This window comes from Maylandia zebra, unplaced genomic scaffold (assembly GCF_041146795.1).
Source record: "Maylandia zebra isolate NMK-2024a unplaced genomic scaffold, Mzebra_GT3a scaffold01, whole genome shotgun sequence".
In the NCBI taxonomy this organism is placed as follows: domain Eukaryota; kingdom Metazoa; phylum Chordata; class Actinopteri; order Cichliformes; family Cichlidae; genus Maylandia; species Maylandia zebra.
In genome coordinates, this window is record NW_027490031.1 from 415744 (window position 1) to 431465 (window position 15722).

The 15722-nt window shown below is 44.2% G+C and overlaps 1 protein-coding gene across 1 annotated transcript in view; it reads left to right on the forward strand.

Annotated features, from left to right (window-relative positions):
- ephb4b (eph receptor B4b) overlaps nucleotides 1-15722 on the forward strand; it is a 36367-nt gene that overhangs the window by 8223 nt on the left and 12422 nt on the right. The window contains exons 2-8 of the mRNA XM_024799802.2: nucleotides 9205-9275; nucleotides 9366-9508; nucleotides 9585-9945; nucleotides 10072-10234; nucleotides 14407-14562; nucleotides 15239-15387; nucleotides 15474-15672. Of these exons, the coding sequence (XP_024655570.1) occupies nucleotides 9205-9275; nucleotides 9366-9508; nucleotides 9585-9945; nucleotides 10072-10234; nucleotides 14407-14562; nucleotides 15239-15387; nucleotides 15474-15672 (1242 nt within the window). The remainder of the gene's footprint in view (nucleotides 1-9204; nucleotides 9276-9365; nucleotides 9509-9584; nucleotides 9946-10071; nucleotides 10235-14406; nucleotides 14563-15238; nucleotides 15388-15473; nucleotides 15673-15722) is intronic.

Below are 15722 nucleotides of genomic sequence, written 5' to 3' on the forward strand. Positions count from 1 at the left end.
AAAAGAGATAATGGAGTAGGCCCTATTTTTCTTTCTCCGCAAAAACATCCCTGGAAGAGGTCCTGCGGGGGCAGTTCCTGTGGTTGGAACAGTCACAAAGGTGCACTCTGACTTGAAATAACCCGTTTCCTGCAGTGGAAATCGGCCTCATTAGTGCAGTCAGGTATTGGCATACATTCAGTCATAGTTTCACTGTAGGCATTGGAGTAAATGAGGAAAAGAAAATTAATGTAAAACTCCATTTTTTGAAGGGTTGGGGGGGAAGCTGCTCGGAGCTTGCACTTTGTTTCCTTGACTCTCTACAGCAGAGGTGAGCATGACCCACAGAGACACGGCGGACACACTAATGGGAACTACAGCAGGCTGAAATAAAGCGGACTGATCCTTTAAGGACGCTTTGAACCATCTGGATGCGAACGCACTCAGCCTGAGTTCCTCCTCTACAGCTAACGAGTAACTTTCCATTCTCCAGACAGACGTCCTCAGGTGGTTTGATTTGTCCGCGGGCCAAAACTCCGATATTTTATAAACTGTCACATGTAAGAAGCAGAAATGTTCTCAGTGTGATTTCTTCCAGTTGACTGTTGGATAATCTCTGCAGCTGTGGAACATTTTTCCAACCGGATGGTTCAAAGAGTCTTTGAGGATTGAGTAAATATCACTAGCAGGGCAAGTTTTAACCGTCCTCCTATGTTTTCAGATGTTTTATGTGCTGATTGCTGAGGAGAACAAACAGAGCTGCAGCTCGTTGTGGAAGATTCCTGACATGTGAAATGAGTCAGAGGCAGTTCAAACAGCCTGAATCATCGATCGGAGTGTTGACAGAGAGAAGATAAGGTGCTCAAACAGAGAGCGATGAAGACGAGCAGGAACAAACACAACCTGAACATCTGTTCCTCCATGAAACTCTCTTAAATTATACAAACACTGTCTGTCTGCTGGCAATGAAATGTGTGTGTTTAAGACGTACAGTAAATATACACATCAGAAACAAGTAGAACCAACATAGTGTCCAGTAAAGGCTTACCTCGTCTGTGCTCATTCCAGTGAAGTGCAATGATAAGATCCAGCACGATACAATATTATTGCAATTTTTTAAAATATTTTGCGATATTCAGATTCTGTCCATAAAGGTAAACATTAAATAAAAAAGTTTTAAACGTAATTAAAATAAGACATGTCTTAAATTAAAATAAGTAAACTGTCATGTTTATTGCTGCCAAAAAAAAGTTAAACACATTTGGACAGTGTCAGGATTGTTGCTCAGAAAAAGGATCAACATGCTCTGAAGTCAGAGCACAAAAACCTTTTTTGTAACAAAATATCGATTTCTGCTGTCCCTGTATCGATACATTATTAGCAAACAAAATATCACGATACTACACAGTATCAATTTTTCCCCCCACCCCTAACACTTACTGAGGATGGCGGACCTCAGGAGGTAGAGCAGGTCATCTTCTAATCAGAAGGTTGGTGGTTCAGACCCTGGCGGCTCCAGTCTTCATACCAAATATCCCCGGGCACGATGCTTACTCCACTAACTCCTCCACTAACTCCACCAGATAGTGGTGTCTAGCTGCTTCCTTCCAGGAATTTACTGACATATGTGAGTCCTTATGTTGATGTTGTGATTATTCTTCCATCATACTGAGGCTAGGATCATTATTCTCTCACTGATGAATTTGAACATTGTGGTGAAAAAGCAGACAGAAGAAATCTATGGAGCTGAACGGACCAATCACAGCGTTTGCAGCTGTGGCGACGTGTATTTCCATTTCCAGGGAGATGCACGTCAGGTTACAGCGTAGGGTTTCAAAGAGGCTTGCAGTTACAGCACAGTTTTTCCCGCTGAAGCATAAATCTTTAGTAACTCAGCTGAACCTCATACCTTTGTCAGGAACACCTGGACTTTATTGGAACACGTGGGCGAACAGCCACACTGACCGTTTTATTGGAACTGAGCTAATTTGGACCTTTTTATCTCTCAGCGGTGCCTGAAGGAGCGTTTGGAGCAGGAACTGATTAATGACATCAATTTTAATGGGAAGATACCATTCCTCTGTGAATTAATGCCTCCTGCTGATGACATACATGTGAAATTGTCCTCTAACAAACTGAGCTGAGCCACATGATGATCCTGGCTGCAGTGTGATGACAGAGGGAGGCATCCACGGACCCACACTTTGTCCCCTCACCTTTTCCAGGCAGTGTAACCAAGCTCTGGCCCGTTTGATCTGCAGCTGTCTCTGCTAAAGTTAGAACATCCTTTACGGCCCCAAAATCAGCCATAAATCTGCAGTTTTCTCCACATCCTGCACCAAAGTTTCCACAAAAAGAGAACACGTCATTGACGTTTGCAGAATGAAAAAGCTCCATTGTTCTTGTTTGTTGTCTTTTAACAAGACTGAGCAAATGAAGTGACCCTCTGGAAGTACTTAAAGCACTGAGTGCGCGGGGTGTTTCATTAGTGCAGGCTGGTACGATGTGTGGTTTTTAGCCCTGATGTGGAGTCACATCACATGACATTCAGTACAAATCTTAATCTGCACCAGAGTCAAACGTTCGTTAGGTTTCTCTGCTCTTCCTGCACAGCCGGTCAGATGGTTGTTTTTAGATCTTGAGATAAAAAATCGCACAAAGTTCAGCGAGCAGAAAAGCAGCAACTGAAGCAGAAGAAGGAGAGAGTAAAAGGCAGGAGAAGGAACGAGGAGTCGAGGAATGAGAGAGAAGAAAGGAGCGAGGAGGAGTGAGATAATCGGGTTTATTAGAGAGCAAGTCGCAGCACGAGACCACACACACCAACACACACGCAGCCCGACCGGCTCGTGTAAACATCCCGCCAGCGTTGTCATGGTAATTTCCGTGTCCTCGTCATGCACTCTTATCGCAGATGCACTGTTTACAGCGTGTGTGTTCCTTCCTTTGTATGTTTGTGAGGACCAGAGTGCAGCAGCGCGGGGACATTTCTGCTGGTCCGAGGATCCAGACCCCAGTCCTCGCAAACACAGGACTCTGTGTGTGTGTGTGTGTGTGTGTGTGTGTGCAGTTTACAGAGTCTATATGGATGTAAACCAAACACACACATGCTGAGGCTTTAATTGGCTCAGGCTGCGATGCTGATTAGAAACGCGTGTGCATAAACTTTATTCGTCCTCTGCGGTCGAGACTTGGAGCTCATAACTTCGGCAGCTTCAGAAAAACGAGTTAATGTGGTGGCTTGTAGAAAATCAACAAAAAGGAGACGAACCTGCAGGCTCGGCGATCTCGTGTCACATCACCGCAGGTTTCTGCGGCGTTTGCTATCACCTGACTGCGCATCCAGCACTTAAGATCCGAGGCCGTATCCCTGATCACATAGCATGACATCACAGCCCCGCGGTGTCAGAGGGAGCGGCGAGGCATTCAGGTGCTGCAGTAGATCAGATACATGAACCCGTGGACATCCTGAAGGGAGGAAAGACGAGAGCATACCAGAGGGGAGTGTCACTAAAACTGCTACACAACCTGAACCCTAAAATTATGTCAGCGGCAAAACCTGCTGTTCCTCTAACATCCCTGCACACCACCAGGCTAAAAATGTCCAACTGCAGTAAAAGTACTTGGACTTTGGCAAAGCCTGTGAACATCTGACATGCCGTCAAATAAAAACACTGCAGATGCTCTTTAGACTCACACAGAGAAACAGAGTCAGGCTTGTATATTTATAACAGACTAAACATAATAATACAACATGAGCACATGTGTATATGAAGCGTATATGAGCTGAAGCGTTTTCTGATCAGTGTTTGCTTAGGTGGTGGAGTTCCACAGGGCTCTGTCATCCATCCCTTTTGTTTTTAAAGCCACTACATGTTTATCACTTTATAAGTCAGTTTGGTTTTATATCTCATAACTCAGGCTTACATTTTGCAGCATTTGAAGTGTCGGGGCTTCCATGACTTACAGGCGGGTGTAGCTGCTAGCTTGTCTGCTAGGCTTCACCTTAGCTGGTACCTGAGCTGGACCTCTGGACTGTTTGTGTGCTCTTGGAGTCTTTTAGAGCATTTCTAATGCAGTTCTTTGACCAATGATATGGCTGCTGTGTGGTTAATGGTGAGATTGTAGGATTTTAGTTGCTTGTTACTGAGCACGAAGTCTGTGGATGCAGCTCGATAGCCAGTCAAGCTAGCTGATAGCATAGCACTTGAACCTCTCGTGCTCTAACTGCACTAACATGGCAGCCACACTACTAATGTTGAGACTCAACTCTGTGTCTTGGTTTTTTGTGGTTTCCTAGGATTTATTAGTACAATAGCAGACCCAAAAGTAGAAGCACCGTAAGTGTTTCTACTGCTTTCCTAAGTTTAGAAGTTTATCGGAGCTCCCCGTGAAGAAATAAGAGGCCCGTGTGTGCGTGAGGAGACGCTGACCTTCTTCTCCTGAGCATATCACACTGGCAGAGGTCACATTTTCATCATGTTTTCCACTCTTGGCGTTGGAGCGTCTGCTGCAGCAGATTAATCATCACACAGTGAGCTCTCGACTCGGCGCTCGCTGCTCATCTGTGTCCGTGAGCTTCGTACAGGCGCCCTGAGACACCCGGGGAGAATTACAGACGGCTTCATTCCTCAGCTGCTGCCAAGCAGAACGATGGAAGGGCCGCTTTCCCTTTCTCCACGCTGTAATCACACACACACACACACACACACACACACACACACACACACACACACACACACACACACACACACACACACACAGTCAGGCGCTCCAACTGTTTAAATCTGCCTGTCGGTTAATTAAAACGAGAAGTGACTGAAGCTATTAGAGCAAATGAATGACGAGACTGTGTGTGTGTGTGTGTGTGTGTGTGTGTGTGTGTGTGTGTGTGTGTGTGTGTGTGTGTGTGTGTGTGTGTGAGAGAAACGCAGGCAGGTCAGTGTGTTTTTTCACACCACTACAGATTATTAATCTGGTTAAAGAGAGCTGATGAAGTGTAACTGACGTGGACTCACAGACTCACAAACACACACACTCTCTCCAGAGCTGTATTTGTGTGTGTGTGTGTGTTTTGTCTGCCTGTTTTGTGAGGACCATGGTTAGATCTAGACCTTATAAGGACATCAGACCTACAAGTGTCCGTTTGAAGGTTCAGATCACAGACTGTAAGAACAGTTTTTCACTTTGAAGCCTGAACTTTGGATGATTTATTCATCCTTCAGTCTGCAGGTCGACGATCCTTTAGAAAAACAATATTTAAGATTGTATGGACGATTCTTTCTTCTTTCTTTGTCTTAAAGCTGTGCGATCAGAGGTTTTAATAGTTAGTGTGGACCGTCCCCCACACCTCTAAAGCTAACACTCATTTTACCTCGTACGCCACTTTAATCGTAAATGGTCCAGTGCAGCTTTAATCCTGGAAATACAAGTATAATATGTGTTTTTCCCCATGATAGAGAAATTCTGCTGTAGTAAATGACAGAAACCTAAAGTGTAAGAAATGAGTGTGTCAGCAGTTCTGTAGCTCATTACTGTCATTATAAAACTGAAAGGTTTTGTTAGTTAACACAAAATCTCTTTTTTTGTCTTTTACTTAATTTACTGTGGACCCATTGCATTAAAAAAAATAAAAATATTTCTTTCTGATCTCTTTTAGGGCTGTTCGATATAACGATATATCCGATGACATTCACATTACGCTATCGTTTGTTTCGTGGTGTCGCAAATGTGCATTTTTTTGTATATTTTTTTCATCGTTTTATATGAAAAAAATACAAAACAACATCTTGTTTTTATTTGTATTTATTTCTTAAGGTTCTCTCTTTCTCTCATATTTAATATAAACACACTGCGGCCGGCAAGCGACTGTTTTTATGCGTTGACGGTAAAACCATCGCGTGGCTCCTGCGTCTGCTTGTTTATTTTCCACATAAACCTTTTCACAATAAAGCTCAAGATCCTGTTGAAATTTGTCTGCTAGGCTTCATCTTAGCTGGTACCTGAACTGGACCCCTGGACTGTTTGTGGGCTCTTGGAGGCTTATAAACATTTCTAATGCAGTTATCTGACCAATGATATGGCTGCAGTGTGGTTAATGCTGAAATTATAGGATTTTATTTGCTTGTTGCTGAGCACTTTGGCCTAAGAGGCTGTTGAAATTTAAAAAAATAAACTGAATCAAGTGAAAGAGTACACAGAGTGTTTACAGATGAAAAGCAAAAAAAATAAACCTTAGACTCGAACCTTAGAACTTTTCCCCGCAGCTCGGGGGTAATTAATAAATAATACATACTCACAAAGAAAATGTCTAAAAATGTATAGTTTCATTCATCGGTCAAAACAACTAACTCCAGGTGCACGACCTGCAAAAAAAAAAAGTGAAATCCAGAGATTCACAGAATTTACAGAAAATGTAAACGATGTGTGATATATATCGTTGCCGGGACGATAAATGTCTTATATCGGGATATGAGCTTTTGGTCGTATCGCACAGGCCTAATTTCTTTGTTGGTCTGTTACTTGGTTACTTTGGTGTAGTGTTATTAGCAGAGACAGGGAGAACTTTATTAGTTACACAAAGTGTGAAACGTGAAAATACAGTTAAAGGTCTAAACTTTAATGTCGTGCAGTCCAGCAGGCCAGATTGGAGCTTTACAAGGCCCGTTTCTGGCCCCTGGGCCTTATGTTTGACAGCCCTGGTCTGCACAAGATGCAACCTTTTTTTAACCGTATACCCTTTGTAAATAAGAATATTATAGTCTGGATGAAGCCAAGTCAAAACAAAGTTATTATATTTTTTTCGGCACAGCCAGCCTGAAGTGTCTTCACAGTCTCCGTTCACGTGGAGACGTTCCTACACGACTGACAAATGTCCTCCGTATTTTGAATAAAGTAACTGTGAGAACTAATCTTTTAAAAAAGCAAATCTGTAATAATAACAAAGGCCAGTTTCCATAATATTGGATTTTATAAGCCTAAACACTCCAGCCTAACAAAAGTCATCGTGTGGGATTTATGTTATTTTGAAAGCATTCATCCATCACAGCCAATAGCTGCAAGCGACACAGACACTAAACAGGAAGTGAGCCACATAAAAATGTAAAAAATATCAGTCGGGCCTCAAATGTTTCCACGCGCCTCCGCCCGCCTCACTAAGCCGTCACGATGATTTTATTGATGTATTTGTATTATTTTGAAAGCACCTGGATGTCACAGTCAGCAGAAATGAACAAAGGTGCGTATTAAACAAGCGCTGCTAAAGAGGAAGTGAGATCACATCTCAGAAAACGCCCCCATCAGTGCTTCCAGCTGTGCTCGTGACACGCTAAATTTAAGCTTGCAGCAGAGCGGCGCGCTGATTTATGCAGAACTACAGCACCAAGACGTTTACGTTGTTTGGATGTAGGCAGTAACATCAAAGCCTGAGCTGAGGCCTGTCATATTAAAGGTGGGGGAACACCACCCTCCCGTGTAAATGAGTCCTGCAGCAGTGAAACCAGCACGCTTAGATTTATCGCTCTCTTTCTGCGGCTCTGAGCTCTGACTGAAAACAGAAATCCTCAGAAAACAGCAGCATTAATGTTGTATTTGTATGGGACTACTTTCTGCAGAGGACTGATATGAACGTATGGTGGTTGTGGAGGTCTAAGAGGCTTAGGAAGAGGGGAAAAGTGTGAGAAACGTCTGCATTTTTCACCGTGTGTGTCAGGGTTAAGCCTCCTGAGCCTCTCTCCTCCAACGCTGATTACACACCATCACTCACGGCAGATATTACACATGTGCAGGCATGCTTCGAATGTGTGTGTTTGTCGGGGTGTAGCCTGGTCTTCTTCACCTGTCCTCCTTCCTCCACAGAGACACGCAGAGGGAGAAAGAAGCCCTTGTGTTGTATGACCGTCTGTGTTTTTACTTTCCCTGATTGAAGCCGCTGAAAGACCTCCTGTGGGTCGTCTGGCTGAACCTGCTGACTTCCAGTGAAAAATCAGAGCTCATATCAGAGCGCCGCCTTCAGCTGATCTGGTTCTGTTGCTCCGTCTGAGGCCTCCGTGAGTTTCTCTGTCTGCCGGAGTCACCGAGCGGTTCTGATGGTTTCAGGGGTTTGTTGAGCTTCCAGTGGTTGTGGACGCGAGTGCACAAGTTCACGCGGTTTTCCAAACGCTTTTTCAAAAGCTTTCAGAGACACCTAGGTGTTTTCAAAAGAGGTCGTAAAAGACGTGATTTTTAAAAAAGACTTTAAGGAGCTCTGGACACGTGGGATGTTTTCAAAGGGGCATTTTAGTAAAATTGAAGAGTTTTTGCATTAAATACAAGTGTGTTGGAGGCATCTGAGTGGCTGAGAGGCTTTGAGACACCTTGACTGATGATTTGAAGGCTTCAGGCTGACTTTTAGGAGGTTTTAAGCTTTATAAGGTGGGAAGAAGCTGTTTTACAGGTGGTTTGAAGAGCATTTAGGAGAACTTTGGAGGAATTTCTAGGGAATTTAGGGGCCTTTTTAGAGGTTTTGAAAAACTTATAGGAGGCTGCTGGGACCATTGAGTCTGAAAAGATTCCCAAGTGGCATCACTGCTGTTTGAGGAACTTGTTGATAACCTCGAGGGGTTTTACAGATAACTTTAATGCAGTTTCAAAACATTATATTTTATTTTTAAGAGGAATCGAGGGACCTTTAACACATCTAGGCTTCAAAGAACCATCAGGAGGTTGTTGTGTTCTTACATTACCAGTTTGTTGTGGTCATTTGGGCGACTGTTAAGAGGCTTTTTGAGATCTTTAGAAGGTTGTGGGGGTCCATTGGGAGTCTCATGACTTGAAGGTATGTTGAGGACCTTAGGAGGGTCTTTTAAAAGGTTTTAAGCAAACTTTTAAGAGGTTTTAAATAACATTTGCAGCTGTTTTAAGAGGTTTGGAAACACTTCTAGGAGGCTGCTGGGATCTTTAAAACGGTCCAAGAAGTCTCGAAAGGTCCCAAGTGACGTCAGTGCTGCTTGAGGACGTTGCTGACAAACTCAAGGAGGGTGTTTGAGGAATGTTTTAAGGGGCACAAGCAAGCATGTCGTTGGAGCATTTGAGGGGAGTGTGGTGACTTGCCTGTAGAGGACTACGTCGAGGTTTTAAAGGAGTGCTCAGTAGGTTTGCTGAAGACCTGCAGTGGGATGAACTTTGGGTGATTTTTAGAGGATGTTTTATTTGCCCAGGACTTGCTGACTGTTGCTGTCTGTGTTTCAGATGTGCTGATGAACACCAAGCTGGCCACATCTGACCTAAGATGGACGAGCTACCCTGCTGATGACTCGCAGGTACACATCAAAGCTAATCTGTTAGCTTATAGCTAACACTCTGCATTGCTTTGAATGAAAAGCTCACCTATGATCCGTCTCTGTCCTCAGTGGGAGGAAGCGAGCTCGAGGGACGATCAGCAAAACACTGTGCGGACCTATGAGATCTGCACCATCACTAGCACTTCTTCCTATTGGCTGAGGACGCGCTGGATCCCTCTGAAGGCGGCGACCACGGTCTACGTGGAGATCTGGTTGGTGGAAATCACAGGTCGTTTGATGTTGATTAACGCGGAGAAGCGAATATAAGCTCTGAACGTGTCGACGCAGGTTTTCCATGATGGAGTGTTCCAGTCTGAGGCAGCCGTGTAAAGAGACCTTCAACCTGTACTACTACCCGTCAGAGGCTGACGACGCCACGCTCACCAGCCCGGCCTGGATGGAGAACCCTTACATCAAAGTGGCGACAGTCGCCGCCGACCACCTGATGCTGCGTGACGCCAGGGGCCGCCCTAATGTCAAGGTGCTGCGGCTGGAAGGACTGCGTAAGGCGGGGCTTTACCTGGCCTTCCAAAGCCAGAGCGCCTGCATGGCGTTGCTCTCTGTGCGTGTGTTCTACAGGAAGTGCCCGCCCCTGCGCCGCGCCTTCGCCTCTTTTCCTGAAACCGTCCCCCACTCGCTGGTGGAACAGGTAACCATAGCAACAGTGGAGTCTAGCGTTCTTGTACATAACAAGCTCACCTTTGAGTTTAAAAATAAAAGCACTGTAACTGAAGCTTTTGTGTCTACGAGCTTTTATTTTGACATTCTGCTGCAGGCTCAGGGTGTGTGCGTGGAGAATGCCGTGACGCCGCCTGGCGAGCAGTCACAACCTCCCAGCATGCTTTGTGGTGAAGACGGGGAGTGGGTAGGACAGCCGACGTCCAGCTGCGCCTGTCGTCCTGGATACGAAGCAGGAGAGACCGACGTACGCTGCAGAGGTGAGAGTGCAGTCCATAAAACAAAAGACCTCCTGTTAGTTTTCAAAGTAAAAGCGTCATCACTGAGATGGAACGAATGAATCCGGCACATTCGAAGGCCCGAGCCGAGACCTCGGGTTCACCGTCACGACTTGAACTCACTAACAGCTCCGACCATCATTTGTTTTACAAAGTAAAAGCTTCTCCTGTGCGCCGCTTCATTATCAGCACTTAAAATTCTTCGTGGTCAGAACTGCGAGTCCGAGTAAACAGAGAGGAGAAGCTGGAGGCGATTAGAGGGAGAGAGAGCGACGTGTTGACAGTGTGAGAGCGAGCAGAGCAGGGGCCCCAAAGTAAAGCAGGATAAAACTCAGCAGTAATCAGATTACTCTCAGTGTTACAGCTTTACTCAGTAAACACTTTAAATCTGAGGGAAATGGAAACATAAGAAAGTGTTTCTCTTCCCCACCATGAGCTCAGATCACAACGTTTGTTTACATATAACCAGATTATAACCAGATTACAGTCGTTGTCTTACGGCGTGTAAGAGGATTCCTGAAACGTATCAGTAAACAAGGATTACTGTTTCTGTAATCAGCACAGGCATCAGAGGAAGCCGTCACTTCCACAATAAGACCGCAATTGTTTGAAATAGACATCACACTGCTGCCAAACATTACATTTTGTAATGTTTTTATTTATGATTGTTATTAAAGTTATAATGAGAAGCAAACTGATCTTAAGATTAAAAAGAGTCAAAGATTTATAGACAAACAATCTGAAATAAAACAGCTTTAATTGTTTATATTTTGGTATAACTGTACCTGACTGTCTGACTGTGATACAATATTATTATTATTAGTAGTAATATTAGTCCTACAAATCTTATTAAAGTCAAAATAGTCACAATACAGAAGTTAAATCACTTAAATTACAAAAGGTTTTGAAGAAAAAAGTAAAATGGTGTTGATGGAGTTTACAATAAAGTTTGTTTAATATTGTAACAAAACAGACAAATCTGTTGTGTATTAGTACATTAATTGTTTCAGCAAATCAGCAGTTTTATTAAAACTTGCAACATGTTGAAAAATAACTGTCAACAGTTACAAATAAATGAATGTCTCAGTTCATCAAGGTGATTACAAACAGCTGTTGTGTTTTTATACGAAATTCAACTGAATTTCTAAAACTAAATTGTATTTATTAACAAAATTAGTAGAAAGTGAGTTTTTAAAAGTGTAAACGTAATATTTTTATGAAAAACATCCAAAAAATGAAAATGTATTATTTAAAGAAACTTCTGTTTTAAAGTTATAACGAGTCAAATGTTAAAGTCCTTTAATTAAGAAACATGTAGATTTAATTTAATGTTATAAAAACATTTGTTGCGTTTGAACTGAATATAATGAAAATAAGATCTAAGATTTTAGAGAAAAAGAGTTGAAAATATGTAGGAAACTTTGACCGAGATTAAAGAAAAGAAATGATCATTTCTCTGATTCTATCCTGAAAGTCAATGTTTAAAACGGTTTGTTAAAAAACAGGCACACTTAGGACACTGTTAACAGTAACTATAGTAACTATTGTTAAGTAAATGACAGGAAGCGGTGTGGGTCACAGTAGAGGAGTGGCTGTGTCAACAAGTGTTCAGCTTCTTACAGTGAGTTTATAATCCACTTTTCACACACAGTCACAAACTGCTGCGCAGTGACTAAAATCACAGTCTGTGCAAACGAAATATGGTTCATGCTGTTATTCATGAAGCTTCACACCAGCTGAAAAACAGAGAAGCACGTGATTATTTGTCATTAAGATGTTCCTTTATTTACTTTTCAAATGTAGCTGAAAATTCTGTTACTTTTAGGTTTAAAGTTGAAAGTTTTAGGAGATTTCTAAAATAGTTGTGTTACACTTTGATAAATTGTTGTTAAAGTATTCGGGGAGTCTCGCGCTGTGCCGGCTCCTTCACGCCGCTCAGGCGTCCTTTCAGAATAAGACTGGCGGTGTGGGGGATGGTGGAGGCCTGAAGGAGAAAGTTATTATTGAGCTGTCGTTGAAGTCGTGTGCAGCTGTTTACTTTAATGAGTAAGTGAGAGGGGTTGTGGGTAAACTGCAGGAGCAGCTGCTGCGGTGTTTCTCTGGAGGAAACGCGCTGTAATCGGAGTCCGTCCTGCCTCCGCGCTCGCCGCACGTTTCCGTCCTGTTTCCACGCTTCCTCTCCTCTCCGCCATCGCCGCGGGATGAAAGCAGAGCGAGGTCGACGCGGGCCGCAGACGGCTTGGTTGTCCAAGTTTCCTGTTATTCTGTGTGAGGTCAAAGGTCAGCTGACTGCGAGCGGGAAGCGCTGCAGCGGCGACAGCAGAAGCAGCGACGTCCTCTGCTTGTCTCTGCTTCTGAGGGAGGGGGAGGGGCAAGAGCCAGGCTGAGTGAAGAGGTCAGAGGTTAACTAGCGCTGCTTAAGCAGAGTGTGTGCATGTGTGTGTGCTTACTCCCGTGCTTGGCAGGGGAGGCCAGTGATGACATCATGGCAGCACTTTCCACATCCTGTTGAAGCCAAGGTCACTTCCTGTCTCTTATTGTCTGTGAGTCTGCACTCCTCCCTTCATCCCTTCATCCCTCTGCGGTGTTCCTGATCCCAGCTCTGAGCATTACTCACATTCCAGGCCAGAAACCCACAGAGCCAAACCTCTCTGCTTTCACTCTCTGCTCTTTTTAACATAATCATGTGTTCATTCTTTAATATTTCCTATAAATGAACCATTTTTAGTTTCCAACCATTTTTAAACCTCAGTGACAGAAATCGACCTCTACGTCACAAACATGTTTCATTTCTAATAAAAGGCTCCAGATGTTCATAAACATCTGTTTGCTGGAGTGTGCATGAGCAGGAGAGGCGGGTGTGTTTCTTTGGGACTGTTTGATCTCTTTCGGGGACGACCACTGACGGGTTTGAGCTGTTTCTGGACACACTGAGCTGCTTTTACTGCTTCGAGGTTCACTGTCATGTTTGAGTGGAACATTTGCTTTAGTTGGGACTCGCTGGCACGCCCGATACCTTCATTGTTGGTTTTAGTCCCATTGTTCTGAAGCCTCGTCTTTTTAGAGCCTGAGGCCAGGAGGCAGCAGCCTGTGTGAGCTCAATACAACAGCTCAAATCTTCTCTGACTGACTCAAACTGGTTGTGTTCAGACAACAGGTCACATTCAATGTTTTTACGGTTTGTAGAACTAATTATTACTAAAAGATCTTTATAAATGCAACTGCAAAGCAGTGTGACTACATTTTATTGCTTCAAAATAATGTTCGTATAATATTCGCGTTTTGGCTGCTGTCACGTTCAAATAAAATTCTGGAATTTCACACAAAAATGGAGCCCAGCTGTCTTTTAGTCCAATTAACCTCACAGCAGTTTATTATTGGTCAGATAATTGTATTAGAAATGCTCCAAAAGGCTCCAACGGCACAAATACAATCCAGAGGTCCAGTTCAGGCTGCCTGCCATAGAACCCACATCGCTAATAATTTAAACTTTAATCCTTTTTTAAGCCTAACCAGTTTAAACAGGTGCGGTACAAAAATAGTAGACCCCCCCATAGATGAAGCAATAAACATCCAGTGCATTTACAAGCAGAATTAAATGAAACCTAATTAAAAAGTAGAGGACCAATAACAGAGCCCTGTGGAACCCCACCACCTGTGAGAAAACACTCTGATGTCAGCTCTGGTTTCTGTAACGCACATTAATCTGAGCTTTTTACTGCATTCAGAAAACAGTTGTTTGGATGTAAAACGCTTCAGGTCATACCTTCAGAGGCTTATTATACACGTGTAATCATGTTCTTTTTACTTAAACACCCTGCTGTTCTCTGCACTCTATGATTATACCTGGTCTATTGTTGATATAGGCCTGACTCATTAAACCACAACACGTCGCTCTGTGTGTAACTGAATCTTGTTATTTTTTATATCAGGTTGTAAACATGCTGTAGAGTTGAAATTTTAACATGGAAGTCTATGAGCACTGGCACGCTGCTGGAGCCCCTAGTGGACAATAGAGGAAGTGCGGTTTTTGTAGCGCTTCTGGAGATCTGATGTGTGTGCACATGTGGGTTCAGGCTAATGGTGAAGGTGGACAATCCCATATGTGTGTGTGTTTTTAGAGGTGAATGCTAATTCTAAGCCTTTGTCTCCAGCCTGTCCGTCCGGTCATTTTAAAGCCGAGTCAGGACCTGTTGGCTGCAGCTCCTGTCCAGCCAATAGCAACACAAGAATCCCAGGCTCCGCCTACTGCCCGTGTCACTCTGGTTTCTATCGAGCCGACTCGGACCCGCCGCACAGTGCCTGCACACGTAAGTCCCTCTGCTTTTCATTTAATTTTCTTTATTATTGTAATTTCTGACAACACTGAAACCTCTTGTCCTACATTTCCCATCATGCAGCTGGAGAGTGTCTTTCACTAGGACCTCGCCTCTAGTCTCCACAGACTGACGTGATGTAATTTGTTATTAAATAATCTGGAGACCACTTTAAACTCTGTGTAAACTCTGGACCACAAACACACACACACACGCACACACACACACACACACACACACACACACACACACACACACAGGGCTCTTTGCCAACAAGCCTCCACGCCTCTTTAAGTACCCCGACCCACCCCTTTAACTACATCCCCTCAGGCAACAGCAATTAGGCAAATTAATAGGCTCATTACCTCTTTGTGCTTGTGTCCGTGTGTGTGTAATGTCGAGGTCTTACAGGTAACGACTGCACACACACACACAGGTCTCAGGTTACTCTGATGTTTGTGTGGAGGCAGGAAGTTCTTATCTCTCAGCTCCTCCATCAGTCTGCAGACAAAGAAGAAAAACTCATTACGCAGGAATGAAAACAGGCCGCCTGACTCTCAGGTATCAGCCTGCCTGAGAGTTGCTGCTCAGGGAAAAAAACGTAGATGATGTTGAGCGTCTGACAGGTGATACTCAGCAGGCACTGACCTGTGACCTTTGACCTCCGCAGAGCCTCCCTCGGCTCCTCGCTCCCCGGTGAGTCAGCTCAATGACACCATGGTGACTTTGGAGTGGAGCGAGCCACTGGACCGCGGAGGACGACATGACCTGACCTACAGAGTCCTGTGCTCCACCTGCGGGCCCGCCACTGCCACCAAGGTACGCCACCGCCATCTCTGTCACCATTAGCACCAGTCTGAGCTGTCAGATCTGACCCCGCCCCTTTTCTTCTTTCTCCTCTTCAGGTCACTTCCTGCTTCCCATGTGGCGACAGCGTTCTTTACCGGCCGGCACAGAACGGCCTGACCCAGCGGCGTGTCGTCGTCTGGGGGCTCCGCCCACAAACAAAGTACATCTTCACCATCCAGTCGCTAAATGGCGTGTCTGCACTCAGCCACTCAGAGCCAGCCTCCAGCAAGCTCAACATCACCACCAGTAGAGATGGTACAGATACACACTACATTACCCAGAATTCTTTCGTGCACACAAACGTA